Source organism: Dermacentor silvarum, chromosome 4 (assembly GCF_013339745.2).
Source record: "Dermacentor silvarum isolate Dsil-2018 chromosome 4, BIME_Dsil_1.4, whole genome shotgun sequence".
Lineage (NCBI taxonomy): Eukaryota > Metazoa > Arthropoda > Arachnida > Ixodida > Ixodidae > Dermacentor > Dermacentor silvarum.
This window is the reverse complement of record NC_051157.2, coordinates 110,488,910-110,508,076: the sequence shown is the minus strand read 5'-3', so window position 1 is coordinate 110,508,076 and position 19,167 is coordinate 110,488,910. Positions and strand designations below refer to the sequence as shown.

Sequence of the window (19,167 nt, the reverse complement as noted above, 5' to 3'; positions counted from 1 at the left end):
ATCAACTTCCTTTCCTAAAGCAGCGTATGTATTGTGAATTAAATCTTCACCCCTGTTATTATCCTGTTAGCGTGCGGCAGACACCACATAAAGCAAGGACATACAGGGTGTTATTTTTTTTTTTTATTTGTACGGAATTTTTAGAAATCGCCTGTGGCAGGTAGCCTTATTCTTATCATTGAGCTTGGTTATTCGATGAGGCGGACATTAGTAGGACGCGAAATCGAAACACATATTCAACTAATTAACAAAAAATCACTAATTAACTTCCTAAATAATTACTTTAGAACACATATTGCAATTTACAAATTGTAGCCGGTGAGCTTGCGAAGCGTATCCACTTGGCATGAATTTCCACAATGACACCAGTTTGGAGATATGCGCCATAGAACTTACCGTAAAAATGCACTGTGGTTCCACTTACTTTTTGACCAAAATGCTGTTTTATACACTGAAGCACAAAAGTAACTGGAACGCACGTGTATTCCGTCCCACACTTCGGGGAAATAATATCTCGAAACTGGTGTGATCCTGCAATTCATTTCAAGTGGATGCATCTTGCAAACTCACCGGCTACAATTCGTAAATTGCAATATGTGTCGTAAAGTAATTAACTACGAAATTCATTAGTCAATTTTTGTTAATTAGGTGAATATGTGTTTCGATTTCTCGTGCTACTAATGTCTGCCTCTTCGAATAACCCGGCTCAACGATAAGAATGATGCTGCCTGCCACAGGCGATTTTTAAAAATTCCGGAAATCCTAATTTTGAACACCCGGTATATACAAACAAAGAAAAACTTACTTCTAACCGTGTGCATTTTAAATAATTGAGGTAACTGACTCACAGCGCGAATACACAGTGCAAACATCATAGATAAAGTCAAACAGCATGCAGCGTTGTCGTGGAAGAGTGTTTCATGCAGCGGAATCGCTTTTGTAATTGCACAACTGAATCTGAAATACATGCTTTCGAGCACGCCGCCGATGCCGTGGGTTCTCAGTGTCATGATGATGGCATTTCGCATGCGTCGCAAGTTAATTAAACGAAGCTTAGCCGTTAAACGGGTAATATGTATTTGTGATAATGTGTTACATGTGATGGTTCCTAAAATTTCTAAAATTAGGGTATTCAAGACAGCAGCACAGTTGCATAAGTTTCACCTGAATCCCAGTGGTGTTCGTGAAGATACATGTCAGCTCTTAGCGCTAATCAGTTAACTAAATAATGAAAGCAGTGCACTTACGTGACAATTTCAATTTGAAGCATGTAGCCCGTGGCCAGTGTTAAACAGAAGAGTTCTAAAAATTTTCTGACATGGCCATGCTACTGATTCCTTGCAACGCTTACGTAACGTGTGTTCCAAATCGTTCCAGCAAGCAAAGCTGTTTCGTGTTATAAGACAGCTTCTTCGCTGCACCAGCAAGCATATTAGAACACGAACCCGCCTAGAGATGGTTCACCCTTGGCATCAAATTTGTGACTCCAATGCAATCAGTGAAGTAAGTGCAACAGAATTCTTTTTCAGAAAACCAATGAAAGTTAATTTTTTCTTATTTTGCTCACTTTTTATTTCAAGCTATGGCGTTATTTAATATGCGTCATTGCATACAACGTAAGAAATTCCTGTTCATTCTCATAACTCCTACACGTCCTTTTTTTTTTTTCTAAGCATGCGCTTTCCTCTTCAGCCTAAATAGTGCTCGCCGTTATGGTTTCACACACCGGCCACGCATACAGGCCTTCCACACAATCGTAAGTCTTATTAGCCGTGCTCCCTTGACTCCGCACCATCCTGCTGCTCTTCATAGTATAGCACTTGCTGTATCAGCAGACAGCAGGTTAGCCTGCGTCGTTGTAGACTTCCATGTCGCCTCCTCGAAACCTTTGCCGTCCACATCAGGACTGGAACAGGACTTGGGATAGTCACTTGGGAACATAGTTATCTGAGCCCATATTGAGGAACGCACCACCCTAAGTACTGCTTCCAAGTCCCTGGGAAGAATGAGCTAAGATAATTTGAGAGGTCAATTATTAGGCAGATACCACAGTAATTTGAATATGCACACATTTTCGGAGCTTAAGTTGTTATGAACGGAGTGACACCATTTGAACAACGAGCGTAACTCGTTTGATTTACACTATATATACTGCATGAATTTTCAGATGTACCATGCAAAACACGTTGTGGAAAGAAACGTTCGCTCGTCATTTCAAGGCAGCAGCGCAACGACTCGTGTGGGCGCGCCACCGCCGCCGTCGATCTTCATGGGCATCACAATGGCGTGGGCGCCGACCGGAGGCACGAGGCTCAAGTCGGCCAGGTTCTCCAGGATGTACACGTTAGCGGCCGCCAGCAAGTGGTGCGACCGCGTCACGCCATAGAAGTCCACCGAAGCCGTCTCGATGCCGACGCCCGCCACGCTGCGCTGCCGGGTGAGGAACTCCACGGCTGCCGGTTCGATGGCAGGGAAATGGCGCAGGCCGTACTGGTCCAGGCCGTAGAAAGCGTTCCGGTTGTTGTAGTACTGCGAAGTACAGGTCAGCAAACATGGTCTTTGGGATTTTAACAGCGGAGCTGTTTAAGCTCTTGGTTAGGCCGCGTAGTGCGAACAAAAAACTGCACCAGGCGATCACGTCAGCGCACGTTGCTAGGCGACGCACGTGACGTCATCGCTCGGCGAGCTTACCACCCTCTCCCAGGTTGTCTTCGCCACAGCACGAGGCGCGGCCGACGTATCCGGCGTTCGTCGGCGTGCCCCGGCTGCAGCCGGCGTCGAGATGCCACGTGCTACATTTCGCGCCGGCCTCGTCACCCAGAATGGACCGCATCGGCGTCTCGTCGAGCAACATGGGCTGGTGGATAGCCGTGATTATGGAAGGCGCGAAAAGTGACCCCTCTATAGTCCAACGTGTGCGCCGCGCCGCGCTACCTAGACGCATGCGTATTTTATATGAAACCGCGAACTCGCTGCACGTGCCGCCACAGTATCCATCAGCCCATCTTGCTCGACGAGACGCGGATGTGGTCCATTCTGGGTGACGAGGCCGGCGCGAAAGGCAGCATGTCGCATCTAGACGCCGGCTGCAGCCGGGGCACGCCGACGAACGCCGGACGCGTCGTCCATGCCTCGCGCCGAACTATAGAGTGCTGCGCTTTCGCTGGCGTGGCGTCCCCGTGCCGAGCGCGCTCGCACGTGAACACTACGTCGGACTATAAAGTGGCCTTTAGTAGACTGCGCGCCGACCCCGAGTATCGTCCGGGTACTCGGGGTCGGCTAAGTTTGGCTAACAACCAGCCAAGCCAAACCAAGTTAAGCAAAGGAAAGCAAAGTTAAAGTACAGTGGCTAGAATAGGTAGTTAAAGCTAGGGAAGGGCCACCAGCTTCGCTGTTTGCTCAGTCTTCGCATCACTTAGTGTGAAGCTGCCCCTAATTTTTTAGATGCGAGAGCATCTTATGCTCGGGGCAGTGTCCGTTCTGCGGCGTCCGTACCCATACTGCGCATGCGCAACTCTCCCTCATTCTCCTCTCCTACGCAGGTGTGCGCTCTCCTCCTCCCATCTCCCTCTCTACGCCACAGGTGCGGCGCAGCAAATCATTGCATATAACTCACTCTCTCCCTCTTTCTCTAAGGGTACGCCGGTAGGCGGCGCAAGTGTCGCGGCGCATATAAAGCACGCGTTCGCTGTGCTTCCGTCATTCTCTTTCTGTGCAACGATGTGCGAAACGCCATGAACAACGTCACCGTCGGCGCTAGTTGCAGCGACAGCGCCACCGCTGCGAAGCAGAGGAAGGCTCGGGAAGCCGAACGTAAACGTCAGCGTCGGCAAGCGGACCCCGAACTTCGCGGACGTGCTCTGCCTCACGGAAACGTGGAACGCCGCACGGCTGACCATCAACGGCTACCACGTGATCGTGTGTACCGAGGAGGCACAACGGCAAGTCGGTGGTGTCGCTGTATGCGTGAAACGAACTCTCACCGCAAACGCAAAGGACCTAGACCTACCGGTCACCACTCAAAGGCACAACGGAGAGCACTCGGCCGTCCGACTATCCTTCCACGGTGACAACAACATCGTCATCATGACGCTGTATCTCAAACCCAACATCTTAAGAGAAAGCGTCGAACTTTACCTCGCAAGGAGCATGGTAGAGTACACCAAGACCTACAGACACGCGCCCTTCATACTTGCAGGGGACTTCAACGTAGACATACTGACAACCGATTGGCTGGTGCAGCACATGACGGACGTATACTCTTTGCGATGGATTTCCCCAAGATCACAAGCAACCCGCCACCATCAGGGGAACGTGCATAGCCCTCCTCTTCGCAAATTTCAAACTCGACCCTCTGCAGCAAGACCCATTGACGCTACACTTCACCGACCACAAAGCCATCGTCTTCAAGATACCGCGCGCACCGACGCTAGGAATCACGTACGATCTCTAAATAAAGACGCAACAACCCCGTACAAACGTCTCCTCTCTTCTCAATACATTCTCTCACTCTAACTTTCATTGGGTTGTGTTGCCAAGTGAAACGAAACGGAAACTCGATGCGCACCCCCCTCGATGCTTTCGCATCCCGCCATGGTTGCCCTTAGGGTGAGATGATGTGGTTTTTTCTTTCTGTTTTCCCTTCATTTTGGTGATAAGGAGAGTGCGGAAAATGCAAAATAATAGAACTCGAGTGCGTAACTTCATTTTAGCTTATAAAATACAAGTTAGATAAGCAATTATTTTCTATCAAAGGTCCCAAAGTGCACGAATGAACCAGTTTAAGTTGTCTGTAATGCAGACGCTGAACACGTATTTTGGGTGCTCTGTGGTACCTGATATAGCTGCGGAGTGCGTACCAGTTTATGAACTGGGTTAATACTATGCATAAAGCAGTTTTCTTTTTAAATTAACACAATGATTTTTGCAGTTTGGCGAAGAAAGATAAAGCTTATCACTAGCAGAAAGGTAAAGAAGGAATAACTAGAAATTTCTGTAATTTACCAATGTCCAGAAAAAAAATGGCGGGCTCAGAAAATAAAAACGATTTTGAAAAAGAAAGTACTCTATTGTCGGTTTTTTTTTTCTACGTGCACAAAATATGCAAAAACATCGTCACAATTTCTCACATAAGATGACGTGCATTAAGAAAAGCCATATGAAGATAGCGTTGTTTTCACTTGATGATATGAACTTCCATACCAGACATCATCATTCAATCCCGTCGGTGCAAGGTTGTTTTGTGCCAAGTAGAGTGCAGGGCATCCAAAGTTAGTTTTTTCTTGCACCTGGCCATTTGCCGCACATTAAACACGCCCAAATGCGTGCGAACGTTCGAAATCTATCTCGGCGCCACAAACCCGTAACATGAGACACAGCATGCAACAAAGCAGGCTACGTCCGCACAGTGTGTTAGGAAAAGGCAGAGTCCTTCAAACAGGCAGGCAGCCCTATACGGCCTCCCTTCTCTAAAAAAAAGCAATACAGCTTTGAAGGTCAGCGGGTGGTAATTCTTGAAGCTAACGAGAATTTCCGAGGGAATGAAAAAGGCTGAGAGATGATATCGACGTGCACTTGACACCTATTTCAGCTGCATAAGAGCGTGATGACTGGACGTCAAATTAACTTTTGAGAATGTGTGCTTGAGAATGCAATGTTTCTATATCTCGGTTTTCTGTAGTTCCTTCCCTGTAATGACTGTCAAGGTAGGATTAACAAAATCAATGAATACCTGAAGAAAGGTTAGTAGTTCCGGCCAAAGGCAAAGCATTGAAAGCGATAGCGAGACTTGGCGTTGCGCTCGAACACCAAACACGGTGTTCTAACAATACGCATAGGCGACAAGGCAGCCTGCGAGGCCACTTCTGCTGCGCGGCAGGAACAGTGTCCTGCAAGAGACCAGGCGTCTCACAACGCTGGCGCGATGAAGGAACGCCGGCAGTGGTGTTAGCGGCGTCGCACATAGACAGTGCCCAGTACGAGACCGATGCAAGAACGTCGACGTTTGTTAGCACCCAAAAGAAAGCATTGGACAGATTTAGCTTGTCGTTTAGTGACCGTTCCGCTTTGACCAGCGTATGCGCCACTGCGTGGTATACGGACACGGCCTCCCAGCAGAAACGCTAATGTGTGTGCGCAACATGGGATCTTTATAACCGAGTGGCATCTCAGAATGCTAAATAGATCGGTTTGCGATGTTTACAAAGTTCCCGGAAAAGAAATTGTTATTTCCTTTTCACGTTGTCAGAAATTTCATAAATATTCAATTTCTTTCATTCTTTGATGCTCGTTTCCCCCTTCCCTAGTACAGTATAGCCCAACCGGAGATGTCCTCTGGTTAACCTCTCCGCCTTTCCTTTGCTTTTCTCTCTCTCTCTCTCTCGCATTTTTTCAATACGAGACACACATCTTCTTCTTCTTTCTTCTTTCGCTCCCACTTACCCCTCCCCGTTGGCGCTGAGCCGTGCTCCCTCAAGGGCTGCAGAAGATAGCGCCAACCTTTCCCTTTCCCTCAAGAACCACTTATCATCAGACACGCAGAAGAGTACAGATCAAGCACGAGAAGCGCTGCGTGTACGCACTTTGGACCATCCGGAGCGGATGAGAAGCAGGCAGTTGGGCGGCAGTGGGCCGTTCTGCGCCTCCCACCGAAGGACCTCGGCGGTGGGCATGAGGTAGCTGGCGTTGCGCGCCGCTTCCTGCTGAACGTCGATGAGCGCGATGGGCACCATGAGGAGTCGGTCGAGCGGTATCTCGGAGGCGGACCAGCCGAGCTTGTTGAAGTGCCGCGGTGCGTCCATGTGGGTGCCCCCGTGCGTGGGTGTCGAGATTTCGTCAATCAATACCCTGCGACATATTTGTTAATTTATTAAGTGGGGACAAACAGAGAAGGAATGTCTCCTTGGGACCGCCTTTCCAAAAAGTCTCAAGCACTGCTCGGGAAATAAAAAACTATAAGGAGAAAACAAGACGCAAATATTAAATGAAAAAGAACAAAAAAAAAACGAACACTGCACACAATCTAGAACAAGTAACAGGAATGTAAGTAGCGCCATCACGGCCACCAGCGGCCTGCATAATCCTGCATCAAACTTGTAGATACGCCTAATAAGTGGAGTGCATACCACCGAACTGGCACTCAGACACCCTGTGACAGCGCAAAACATAGAAAATAAGTTGCAGTTTTCGACCATTAGGTGTCAGTAAAAGACCCCACTAGATTTGTTTACACCTGTGCAGGGTTCTTTCAAAACTGAATACCCCTTGATCTGAACTTACTAAAGCTCCAATCCTTTCAGAGAACACAAAAATCAATTATTTTATACCCATAAACCTCACTATAGTGTTTTCTGGCTATTGTGCGAATGTTGTTTTGCCCCGTCTACACACTGTATACAGTTCTTCTTTATATTGCCATTTCGTCTTTATTAGTGATTTGGTATGTGTCTGGTGTTTTCGAATCTCTGGTGCACGTACGCAACTTCAATTACAGTATACTATTTTGTTACGACGTTTATTTTCTAGTTCAATTGTTCCACATCTGGAAGCGCCAACAAGCATCTTTACAGCAACAATTGTTTCGGGCTTGTGACTTGACTGACTTTAATATACACGCAGTCGGTGTTTTCTGGTAACACGCTCTACCAGTTTTCCTGAAGCAAAACTACCAAGATAATTACCGCAGTACAAATAACGACGCAACGGTGAACATACATTAGATTACCAAATTGGTAACTATGCGAAGTTCATGTTGGTGGGCTTTCTTCCTTCATTCTCGTTTACTCCGCACATGCGTCCTAAATCACACCTGCGGCACACATTTAAACAAACTGCCTAACCTGCTAATCAAATTTGATGTGCCGCAGTTGGTGACCAGATGTTTCATGCGCTATGTAACAGTCCTGTTAGTTTTTATGTTGTCCTTGTCGCTTCCCGCGATAGTTGCGCAGTTAAATGTTTATACTTGTCGAGGGCATCCAGAAAGGTTGTCATGCAAAAAAAAAGAAACAAATAATCACGGTACTGCTGTCTTTAGGCGTGCGTGGCTCGCTCTTCGGTCGTCTGCTATGTTGCTACGTGACCTCCATCTGTGTCATGAAGCCACCACTCATACAACTCAAGGAAAGCAAACCCGAAGTTTATTGGGAAAAAAAGTTAATATAGTAAATTATTTAGGCTACTCTGACGCTTTCGAGTAAATTTTCGGAGGTTTCGCGGTCCAGCACAGTCATTTAACGTAAAAAAAAGTGAGGAGCCGACAATGTCATGTCAGCAATCGAATATTCCTGTTTCCACAGACGCATGCCCGGCGAGACGGTATAGAGCATATCTTGCTAGTTTTAACGACCTATAATCACATGAGCTCGTTTATTGTTCATTTATTTCTTAGTCGAACTTTTACCCTGAGTTGAAACGTCACAACAGTTTCGCCGCTATTCTCCAGTTCAGATGTTTCGTGTCGAGACTTACTCGACAGGCAGGTGGCTAAAGTTAGCCTTTCTTCGCGGCGGCGATTACTACGGGGACACCACTGCGTGCCAGCTATGTTTAGTACGCCGCGAAGGTGTCTTCGGAGAAGCAAGACATAAGCAGCCACGCCGAAAGGGTTGTTTTCCGAGCAGGCTCGGAGGTTCTTTATCTTTCCTGCGTGCTCCAAGAAGATGGCTCTGGAGGAGAATTCACTGAATGCTGGAAGTTCTGTCACCTGTTTCTCGCCCGTTTGTTCGCTTGCATTTATTTTATTCTATTTTATTGTCGTGTCCTTGCTAGTGGTTCAGCTGGTGCGAAATGTTATCGGGATATTTTTTTTGTATATTAAGCTCGCATATCACGTATTGCTTGCTTTCCTCACGTGCACTACACTGGAGATGTCGGAACAAAAATAATGGCAACGTAAATATCTTTAAACCCACGCAATCTAATGCTATAATGTGGTAAGCGCACTTGACACTTAAGTCGCAGTTAAACTTTACTGCCAGTTCACTGAAAAATAATTTGTGTTTAACCATCTTTTAATGAAAAGCTTTATTCATCACCCGCACCTTCCTAATGCAGATAGTAGACCTTCAAGGTAACCTATAATAAACAACATCTTTGTCGGCATCATCATTATCTCCGTGGAGCGGTGTTTGTATACACTGTGGTGTGCGCTCCTATCATTACGGCACTCCGCAGCACGCGCCAGTGGCGCCCGGCCGCCGCTGCGGTTGATGCCTATAGACACGACGCGGTAAAGCTTGTGTTCTCGGTTTGTAAGCCTGGTGTCCGTCTTAGGGAGCGTCAGCTGGCTGTCTGACTCAGAAGCCCTGAGCCCACATTTGGCGCCCAACGTGGGGCCAGCTTGCGGTTCTCGGAGATAGGCACTGAGCTGTTATATATAGCGTAAGCTGTTATTGATAAGATCATTCCAATAGCCGCTTCGGTTGGTGATGTCGGCCGCCTCAGGTGTGCGTCGCAGCTATAGCCAGGAATGAGAAAAAAACACACAGTTCCGGCCGGGATCAAACCCGGGCATTCTGCGCGTGAGTCAGGTAATCTACCACTGCGCTACGCCAGCGCTTTCCAGCAGCTGCAGAAACATCCCATGTACATGCGTCCTCTATAGTGCGTGAGGAGTCACGCGATGCGACATGCGCGCCGTGTTGCGTCGATACGTGCAAACTTTGCATTGCAGTTGCATATTATTGTACCAGGTGGCACGCCATGTAGCGGTTGTACAGGTAGATAGAGAAGTGTTCAGGAAGAAAAAGGAGATTAAGGAAATGCATACAGAACTGCTAGAATGAAGAATCCGTATAGCATACTATAGGTTAATTCAAGCAGGCTAGGTAACTCTTTGTCACCTAACCGTTTCAAGTGGGATGCCAATAAATCATCATCATCATCATCATCAACAGCATTGTATCGTGCCACGGGTCAAGAAATGTGACACGTGCGCAGCAGCGTATACTCTCGATACCTGTGTTTACTATTCGGCACACGTTATCACGCCTCCTCACAAGGTACGAACCGCTAATGAAGAAGTCAATCGTAGTGCTACGCGCGCGGCTGCAACCAGTCAACGTCGAGCTCAGCAAATGGCTGTGCAGAGAGCAGCAGAAGCCGGGGCTCGCCATCGACGCCGGGGGTACAGTTGAGGTCGTTCTCGTGAAAACGTCGCAGAGACTTCGCCGCCAAGGCCGTGTAGTGCGTGCTGCAGAATATGAAGCTACTATATAGAGCCGCTCCTCCAGCTTACGCTTCGACTGCTTCGTGTGCCGCGCAGGCCTGTCACTTTTTTTCTTTTCAAATTTTTTTAAGTTGTGAGTTTTTAGGTATTTTTACGAGCAGTTGCATTTTTATTGTTTTGTCGGCAGGGGTTACCGCTTTGTCTTTTGCGGTAGTTTTACGGCGGTTTTCCTGTGCTCAGTGTTTCTTTTTTATTTTATTTTTTATTTGCTGGTTTCGTTCTTTGCTTTCTTTCGTCCATGGAGCACCGTTCTTCGGCACCCAAAGCTGCTTCGGAGGGAGGCGAGCAGAGACGCGCCATGTAAAAACACGTTAAAAAAAAAAAACCTTAACCTAGCCCTTCAAAGCACCTGACACTATAGACTGGCTTCAATAAGCTAGTCTATACGATGTCGTGGTTATATCTCCCAATGCGTACGTGACTTCAGCAGATAATGCATTGTGCAAATTATGGTACCATGTATCACGGCGATGGCCTCAAAACAATGTCGCTGGATTGCAATTTGATCTTCAAAAGTAATTAAATTCATGGATTTCACGTTCCAAAGCCACGATGTGATTATGAGGCACGGCGTCGTTGGGGACTCCCGATTAGTTTTGACCACCTGGAGTTCTTTAATAATTGCCTAAATCGAAGTACACGAGGTTCTCGCATTTCCTCCCTATCTAAACGCGGCGCATCAAATATTCACCTTGCCGAATACACGAGTGCCGCTAAAACAGCACTCCTACATTTCGACATAGGAAAAGGGCGCTTAATCTCTCCTCAGTTAGAGGAGGCCATTTTATTACTCTTTATGACCATAAATCCGTGCCTTAGGCTCCGCAGTTCACTTCAACGCAGCCTTCCAGGTTATCATTTAAAAACTCACATTAGTCCTACGCAGCCTGCCAGCACGCGGAAAATTCTCACAATGCGTGACGTTCAACACATCTGTGCTCAGGATTAGGAACAAGAAGCGTACCATCCTTTTAAAAAATGCAACCTCACACTAATCGTTGTAGCAATTGTTACAATGTGTGTGGTTCCATTTTGTGAGTGGCTAATTCTTTACAGAATCAGCCTCTCCCTAGCATACACTGGAGCTCGAGAAATAGTGAAGTTGCACTGATGCGTAGCCAAGGCGTTTCTTTTGCAGACTAACAATAAATGTAAATTGTAGAAATGGTGTACGATTTCTTACTTTCAGGTAGCAGTTGTTTATTTCACATCTTTTGTTTGCTACTGTGGGTTTTTTTTTATTGCCGTTTTTTTTTTTCGAACTTAACTGCACGTACCTTTCGATACGGCATATTTCGCCACTTCTTTCCCGTCGTTACAGGAAAAATTAAAAAAAAAACACTGTTGCGTGTAAAGTTAACCCTCCGCTTACACAATGTGACTCCTTTCCAATTTATTCTGAGGAGTATTGCGACACACGACCACCTTACTGAACGCACTACTACGTTTGATGGAATGTTCAACGGTTCGTGTTACATCAGCAATGATAAAGGAATAGCTTTCTTTTTCTCATAATGGCTGCAGGGAATAGTCAACTCATACATGTACGTTCAGTCGGTGATTTTGTTTATATTACTAAATAATGTTACATGACCCAGTGCACATTAAATCAAGCTTTAACTACTCGGTAAGTACGAGCATTATTAGAAAGTGCTCGGTCGATCAATCATGCTACCACCTATAATTTTTCCCAATGTAGTTCGTTGCTCCTGGTAATAAAATCTTTGCACATTATTAGACAGTTAATCATTGTTTGCGACAGAAGGGACTATTCAGCCAGCGTTCAACATTACGGAGTGCAAGGCGACGAACGTAGCCGACATTACCGTTATAATGTGTGCCACTCAAATCAGCCAGCCAAAAGTTTTCCTTCGCTGCATCAAAACGGTTTTTCCAAGGAATGCAAGGTATAATCTACTAGTAATATGGCCAGGGATGGCCGATAAATCAGCTAGTAGAAAGCTGGTACGCACCAGTCCTCGACATCGTTCGACTGCACGGTGGCGTTGATGCGAAAGCGTCCGTCGTCGTCCCAGTAGACGGTGCGGTCGTTGTAGCTGAAGGACAAGTCTACGACTCGGCGGCCTGCCCACGACGTGGACGGTGGAGCGCAGGTCTGTTGGCCGAGCGTGACCGCTCCCATCAGGCCGGCGAGGACGACGGTACGCAGGACAGCGCTGGTCATCTGCAAAAAAAAAATACATACTTGATATGAACATGCCTTGTTTTTGGCATTGATGACTGATATCAATAATCAATCAATATTTTATTATTGCGATAGCAATTATATGAACACTTCAAGCGGATTTCTGCCGTCGGCATCACCGTCGTCGTCGCCGTCGCCGTGAGGTTCCGTAAAATAGACACAGCTGCCCGACGGCCGCGCGCACCCGCCCGGGCAGCTGTGTCTTGAATATTATCTGCCACGGGGACAGAGTCCGCCGTGCGCAGTGTTTTAGCGACTTATGGAGTTTTTCACTGGTCGATCTGGAGCGGCCGCCGAAATCCTGGAGCGAGCGCTCGCAATTCACCAACCCTAATCTGCCAGCGGAGAGCGAAAATGCTCCGAGCTGGATCGTACAGGAAGTCTGCTCACACACGTCACAAATATCGACTTCCACTCTGCATGTTTCCATGGCCACCAAGATCACCGTCCCCCAGCGAACGGAAGTGACGTATCCTCTCGTCCTATTTCCGCCCGAATCCGCGCCTCGGCAGCGGAGCAAGTGAGAGCGATCCGGCGCGGAGCAAGTTGATCCGAAACGACCAGTGGAAAGCGCGAACCCGCTCCAGCTCGACCAGTGAAATGCGGATTCGCAGCCGTGGAGCAAAAAATCCTGCTCCAGATCGACCAGTGAAAAACGCCATTAGTTCGCGTTCATTCGAGACGCAGCAGGAATGGCAATCCGCTCAATGCTCCTGCCGCGCTTCCTCACTCCAACGTTTTGACAGCGAGTTTCCGCGGTCATCGAGTGAGATGTGTTCATGTTTGCTTGTGCGCGCTTGACATGTTTGTTCATTTAGTTAGTATGTCTAAGTTTACAAGTTTATATTGCTGATAAATCTACTATCCTTACTTCGTATAGCTGTCCACTAATTTGCTATCGCCCAATGTTGCTTAGGGTCGGTGGTAGAACGAGAACCAGTGTTACTCAGCACTGTATGGCCAATGTCGGATGGGGAAACAGTAAGCACGAGAGAACATGCTGGAAGGCAGAGGCACAGGTGTCGCTCTGATTGAACGGCACATTCGCGAATCCCGTATAGTCTCGTTCCCATTGTGGTTAAGATTTTTCATCCTTAAGCAAAACACTTCATTAGTATTCAAGCGTTCAGAGCAACACGCCGGCAGACTATCTTGCAATGACAGATACCTGCGTTACGCGGTATGTTGGTCTTTTTTTTCTGCCTCATTGAGCATAAGGGAGAGAGAGAGGAAATACAGGGTGTTTAACCAGAAGCAAATATCGTTAAGTAAAACAAACGTTAAGGTAGTACTGCAAAGAATACTGATGAGGTGTTCGCTTTGGAGTGGGGCGACCTATGCACTGCCTGTTCAGGCAGCCGTATTCGTATTCAAACTTTGAAGATGTAAAATGTAGACGTTCTGCGGTAAAAAGAAATTTATGGTTAATCAACATCTGCACTCAACAGGGAATAAGTAGCACACACTTCCTTTAAGGACCCCTTATAGGTAAATAATCGCCTCCAAAAATACATTTCCATACTGCATTGTCCGTCCACAGAATTCGACCAACAAGTCAATCGCTGCGTCTTTGATATGGTTATGCGCGTTTCTCTAATGTTCACCGCGAAATCTCACTACACTATATTTCATTCTTTCCATGACCTTCTGAACGAAGCCGCCGCAGAAAGAAACGAGAGTTGCAAATGATGTTTATAGATGTGTAGATAACGTATGTTATCTACACATCTGAACATCTGAAACTGAACCTGGCAACGCTCAACACGCGCACCCTTTCGAGTGAGTCTAGCTTAGCAGGACTATTTGAGGAATTATCAGGCATTGCCTGGGATATTATTGGCCTTAGTGAGGTTAGAAGAACTGGTGAAGCTTACACAGTGCTGACTAACGGCCACGTCCTCTGCTACAGAGGTCTTCCAGATAAGAGAGAATCCGGGGTAGGATTTCTAGTCCATAACAACATAGCGGGCAACATTGATGAATTTTACAGCATTAGTGAGAGGGTAGCTGTCGTCATAATAAAGCTGAATAGGAGGTACAAAATGAAGGTAGTACAAGCCTACGCCCCAACTTCCAGTCACGATGATGAAGAGATAGAACAGTTTTATGAAGATGTGGAATTAGCAATGAGAAAGGTGCAAACTCAGTATACTGTAGTCATGGGCGACTTCAATGCAAAAGTGGGCAAAAATCAGGTTGGCGAGCAAGCAATTGGAAACTACGGCATCGATTCTAGGAATGCAAGAGGAGAGATGTTGGTGGAATTCGCGGAAAGGAATAGGCTCCGAATAATGAATACATTCTTCAGGAAGCGCACCAACAGGAAGTGGACCTGGAAAAGCCCTAATGGAGAAACAAGGAATGAAATAGATTTCATACTCTCTGCCGATCCAAGCATAGTGCAGAATGTAGAAGTTTTAGGTAAGGTAAAGTGCAGTGACCATAGGTTAGTAAGGTCTAGGATTTCTCTCAATTTGAAGAGAGAAAGAGTGAAATTAGTCACAAGGAAACAGGCCAACCTAGACGCAGTAAGGGTGAAAGCAGACCAATTCAGGCTGGTGCTCGCAAACAAATATGCAGCTTTAGAACAGGAAGATGAAGATAACATAGAGCTAATGAATTAAACCGTAACTAGGCTGATCTCAGAAGCAGCAATTGAAGTGGGAGGTAAGGCACCAAAGCAACCTGTAGGGAAGCTCTCCCAAGAAACAAAGGACCTAATAAAGAAACGACAAAACATGAAAGTGTCCAACTCAAGAGATCAGATAGAATTCGCTGAACTGTCAAAACTGATCAACAAGAAGAAAGTAAGGGATATTCGAAATTATAACGTGGGAAAAATTGAGGAAGCCGTAAAATATGGACGCAGCATGAAATCAGTAAGAAGAAAACTAGGCATAGGACAAGGCAAGATGTATGCACTGAAAGATAAGCATGGTAATATCATCAGCAATTCCGATGACATAGTAAAAGCAGCAGAAGAATTCTATACTGACCTGTACAGTAGCCAAAGCAGCCAAGCTACTTTCATTCGAAATAGTGATGAACCGGATACAGAAGCTCCTTCTATAACTAGCGATGAAGTTAGAAGGGCCTTGAAAGACATGACCAGGGGAAAAGCGCCTGGAGAAGATGGAATAACAGTAGATTTAATCAAAGATGGAGGAGATATCATGCTTGAAAAGCTTGCGGCCCTTTATACGCAATGCCTCACAACTTCAAGTGTACCAGAGAGCTGGAAGAACGCCAACATTATACTTATCCATAAGAAGGGAGACGTTAAAGAATTGAAGAATTACAGATCCATTAGCTTGCTTTCAGTATTGTATAAAATATTCACCAAGATAATTTCCAATAGAATCAGGACAACACTTGACTTCAGTCAACCAAGAGAACAGGCTGGCTTCAGGAAGGGATATTCTACGATGGACCATATCCATGCCATCAATCAGGTAATCGAGAAATCTTCGGAGTACAATCAACCTCTCTATATGGCTTTCATAGATTATGAAAGGCATTCGATTCAGTAGAAATACCAGCAGTCATAGAGGCATTGCGTAATCAAGGAGTAGAGGAGGCATACGTGAATATCTTGGCAAATATCTACAAGGATTCCACAGCTACCTTGGTTCTCCACAAGAAAAGTAGAAAGATACCTATCAAGAAAGGGGTCAGGCAAGGAGACACAATCTCTCCAATGCTATTCACTGCATGCTTAGAAGAAGTATCCAAGCTCTTAGACTGGGAAGGATTAGGAGTGAGGATCGACGGCGAATATCTCAGCAACCTTCGGTTTGCAGATGACATTGTCCTATTGAGCAACAATGGAGAGGAATTACAACAAATCATTGAGGACCTTCATCGAGAAAGTGCAAGAATTGGGTTGAAGATGAATATGCAGAAGACAAAGATAATGTTCAATAGCCTGGCAAGGGAACAAGAATTCAGGATCGCCAGTCAGCCTCTAGAGTCTGTAAAGGAATATGTTTATCTAGGTCAATTACTCACAGGGGACCCTGATCATGAGAAAGAAATTTACAGAAGAATAAAATTGGGTTGGAGTGCATACGGCAGGCATTGCCAAATCCTGACTGGGAGCTTACCACTGTCGTTGAAAAGAAAAGTGTACAATCATTGCATTCTACCGGTGCTAACATATGGGGCAGAAACTTGGAGGTTAACAAAGAAGCTCGAGAACAAGTTAAGGACCGCACAAAGAGCGATGGAACGAAAAATCTTAGGAGTAACGTTAAGAGACAGGAAGAGAGCGGTGTGGATCAGAGAACAAACGGGGGTAGACGATATTCTAGTTGACATTAAGCGGAAGAAATGGAGCTGGGCTGGCCATGTAATGCGTAGGATGGATAACCGGTGGACCATTAGGGTTACAGAATGGATACCAAGAGAAGGGAAGCGCAGTCGAGGACGGCAGAAAGTCAGGTGGGATGATGAGGTTAGGAAATTCGCAGGCGCAAGTTGGAATACGCTCGCGCAAGACAGGGGTAATTGGAGATCGCAGGGAGAGGCCTTCGTCCTGCAGTGGACATAAAATATAGGCTGATGATGATGATGATGAGATAACGTATGTAAACTATATTCGACAGCTATGGTGTACCACACGCCGACATTACCTACGACTGCAGTTGCTAGTGGGTCATGTATAACTTGCGTTACAGATGGCTAAAAAGTGTCATAGTTGACTGTTCATAGCTTAACAGTCAAGAGTTCCGATTGACAATGTCTGGAGGAATAGCCATTTGTATCGAATTGAGTTTTGCCGAAATGCAAAGCTGACATTTCTTCTTTTTTAGACAGATCCTGAGTGAAGTTCGATCACTGCAGAGAGCGCACCCTGTCATAGAAAACACGTGTGGTAGAAATGATGGAGCCGAAAGTCACGCTGAAGCTTAAAATCAGGCTGCGTTCTCGTCTAATATGCGAGAACATCTACGATTACAATCTACAGCAGGATTATGGCTTACAAGCAGCCAGTATCCGAGACAAAAAGCTCCGCTCTAAATGTCCGCACGCATAAGTGAGCATCAGTCATAAGCAGAAAAATATGGGCATCGTGGTATCTTTCTTTCGTGCGTTGCCTTACAGCACTTTGACTTCATTCTAAAAAAGAATATCGAAGCTAAGCTGCGCGTAGTGTCTCATGTGTTATATGAAGACACATTCATGTTTCTTGAAGTTACAGTTGGTCTGCCCAATAATTTGTTCACGAGACACGGCACATCCCATTCAATCTTCGCTTGCTCTTCGCTGCAAAATACCACGCAATAGCACCGGTTATAGAGAACTAAAACTATCAGCTTGAAAAATTACAACACAGAAGAAACAAGCAGGCACACAAAACCAGCAACATGGGTCCCGTTCTTTTCTAAGTTACAGCTCTAACAAGCGAGCGGTTACATTAAAAATCCTTGAAAAAACAAAAAGCGCTTTTCATGAGGACTGTCCACCATTGATAAGAACGCATGCAGCTGATCGATGCTCAGAACACGTAGGCGATAAAATGTTTAGGTGCATGCAAACCTGAGTACCTGAAGCCATACTTACCTCACTATAATCCGCACATATCGGTACCGCACTTACGTTTTCTCAGCTGCGGCGTATCTTCGATTATCGGTGAGGTTTCATTCGCTTTGCGCACCGCGCTTCCCCGTGCGTAGTTTCACGCCCTCAACGTTATCTGGTATATTCCTGTCGAAGGCGACTTTCTCGGCAAGTGCAGTTCCGGTATACTGCGTGGCTTTAAAAGTAATGTCTCCTGCCAGCAATCGCCACGCTGTCGGCCTTGGAGCGAACTGGTTTTGAGGCCAGTGGAGCAAACACCAATGCGTGCCTCTTGACTCTTCTTCTCCCTGCGTGTTTGCTATTCCTTGCGCTCATCGATATAACAGAAACATGATAAAACTAAAATGAACAGGCTACACTCTGTTCGTTATGCGGACAGAGGGACGCTGCTTTCTGCGTATTGCCAGGTATGTCCCCTTCTAGTTTCCCTTCCAATGACATATATACGTGCTTCAGGCAAGCAATTGGTATACAGGGTGGCCCAACTATCATGCACCAAGATTTTAAAATATGCAAATGCCACGTATCTGGACAAAACCAAGGTAACGTGGTTTGCCGTCCCTTGGAGATACTCAGATGATTTCTTGCATTCCGCCTAATTATATAATTAGTCTTAATTAGTTATTCAACTTCTCAAATATTATAATCAGATGAAAAGTGTCAATGAGAAAATTGTAGAGCAACATGAAAAACTCCCGATACAGCTTTCTGTTGCTCAATACGTGCTACATAAAAGTGTTTTTCCGAGCGTGAAAGAAGCCCCTGAATACACGCAAAGTGACTCGAGAGGCCAGTCGCGCGGTAATTTTGCGTGGTCTCACGGGCTTCTTCCAGTTTGAAGCGATAAAACGTGCCGCGCTATTCTTAACTGATTCCAGCGAGTTAATAAGGTAAGTATGGTGAGGATTCCAATGATAGCCAGATATATCCCCGCTCGATCAGTACACGCTTTTTCACGAATATCGCGCGTCTTTCCGCGGAGGTCTTCCGGCGACGTGGTGCCCTTCCGGCGACGTGAAGGTCTTAAATTTGAAGACCTTGAATCCTTATGTATTGAGATATCTCTGAAGTGGCAGAAGTATACCTCGTGGCGTGTACCTACTGACACCTGTCCAATGAGCCGAATTGTAGAACCTGCGCTGGTGCTCAACCG

At 46.1% G+C, this 19,167-nt stretch overlaps 1 protein-coding gene across 1 annotated transcript; it reads right to left on the bottom strand.

The window, feature by feature from the left end:
- Positions 1-984: 984 nt before the first annotated feature.
- LOC119448242 (isatin hydrolase) lies at positions 985-18,201 on the bottom strand. Its single transcript, XM_037711655.2, has 4 exons — positions 18,033-18,201; positions 12,202-12,413; positions 6,582-6,846; positions 985-2,529 (listed from the first exon to the last, which is right to left on the bottom strand). The coding sequence occupies exons 2-4, from the start codon at positions 12,411-12,413 to the stop codon at positions 2,215-2,217; spliced, it is 792 nt and encodes a 263-aa protein (XP_037567583.1). The 5' UTR covers positions 18,033-18,201; the 3' UTR covers positions 985-2,214.
- Between the last annotated feature and the right edge of the window lie 966 nt (positions 18,202-19,167).

Excerpts from the sequence above, each read along its gene's own strand:
- LOC119448242 (XM_037711655.2), bottom strand. The coding sequence starts at position 12,413 with ATGACCAGCGCTGTCCTGCGTACCGTCGTCCTCGCCGGCCTGATGGGA. Across the intron at positions 6,847-12,201 it reads TCGAACGATGTCGAGGACTG|GGTATTGATTGACGAAATCT; the intron begins GTGCGTACCAGC and ends AATATGTCGCAG. Across the intron at positions 2,530-6,581 it reads TCCGCTCCGGATGGTCCAAA|TACTACAACAACCGGAACGC; the intron begins GTGCGTACACGC and ends TGTACTTCGCAG.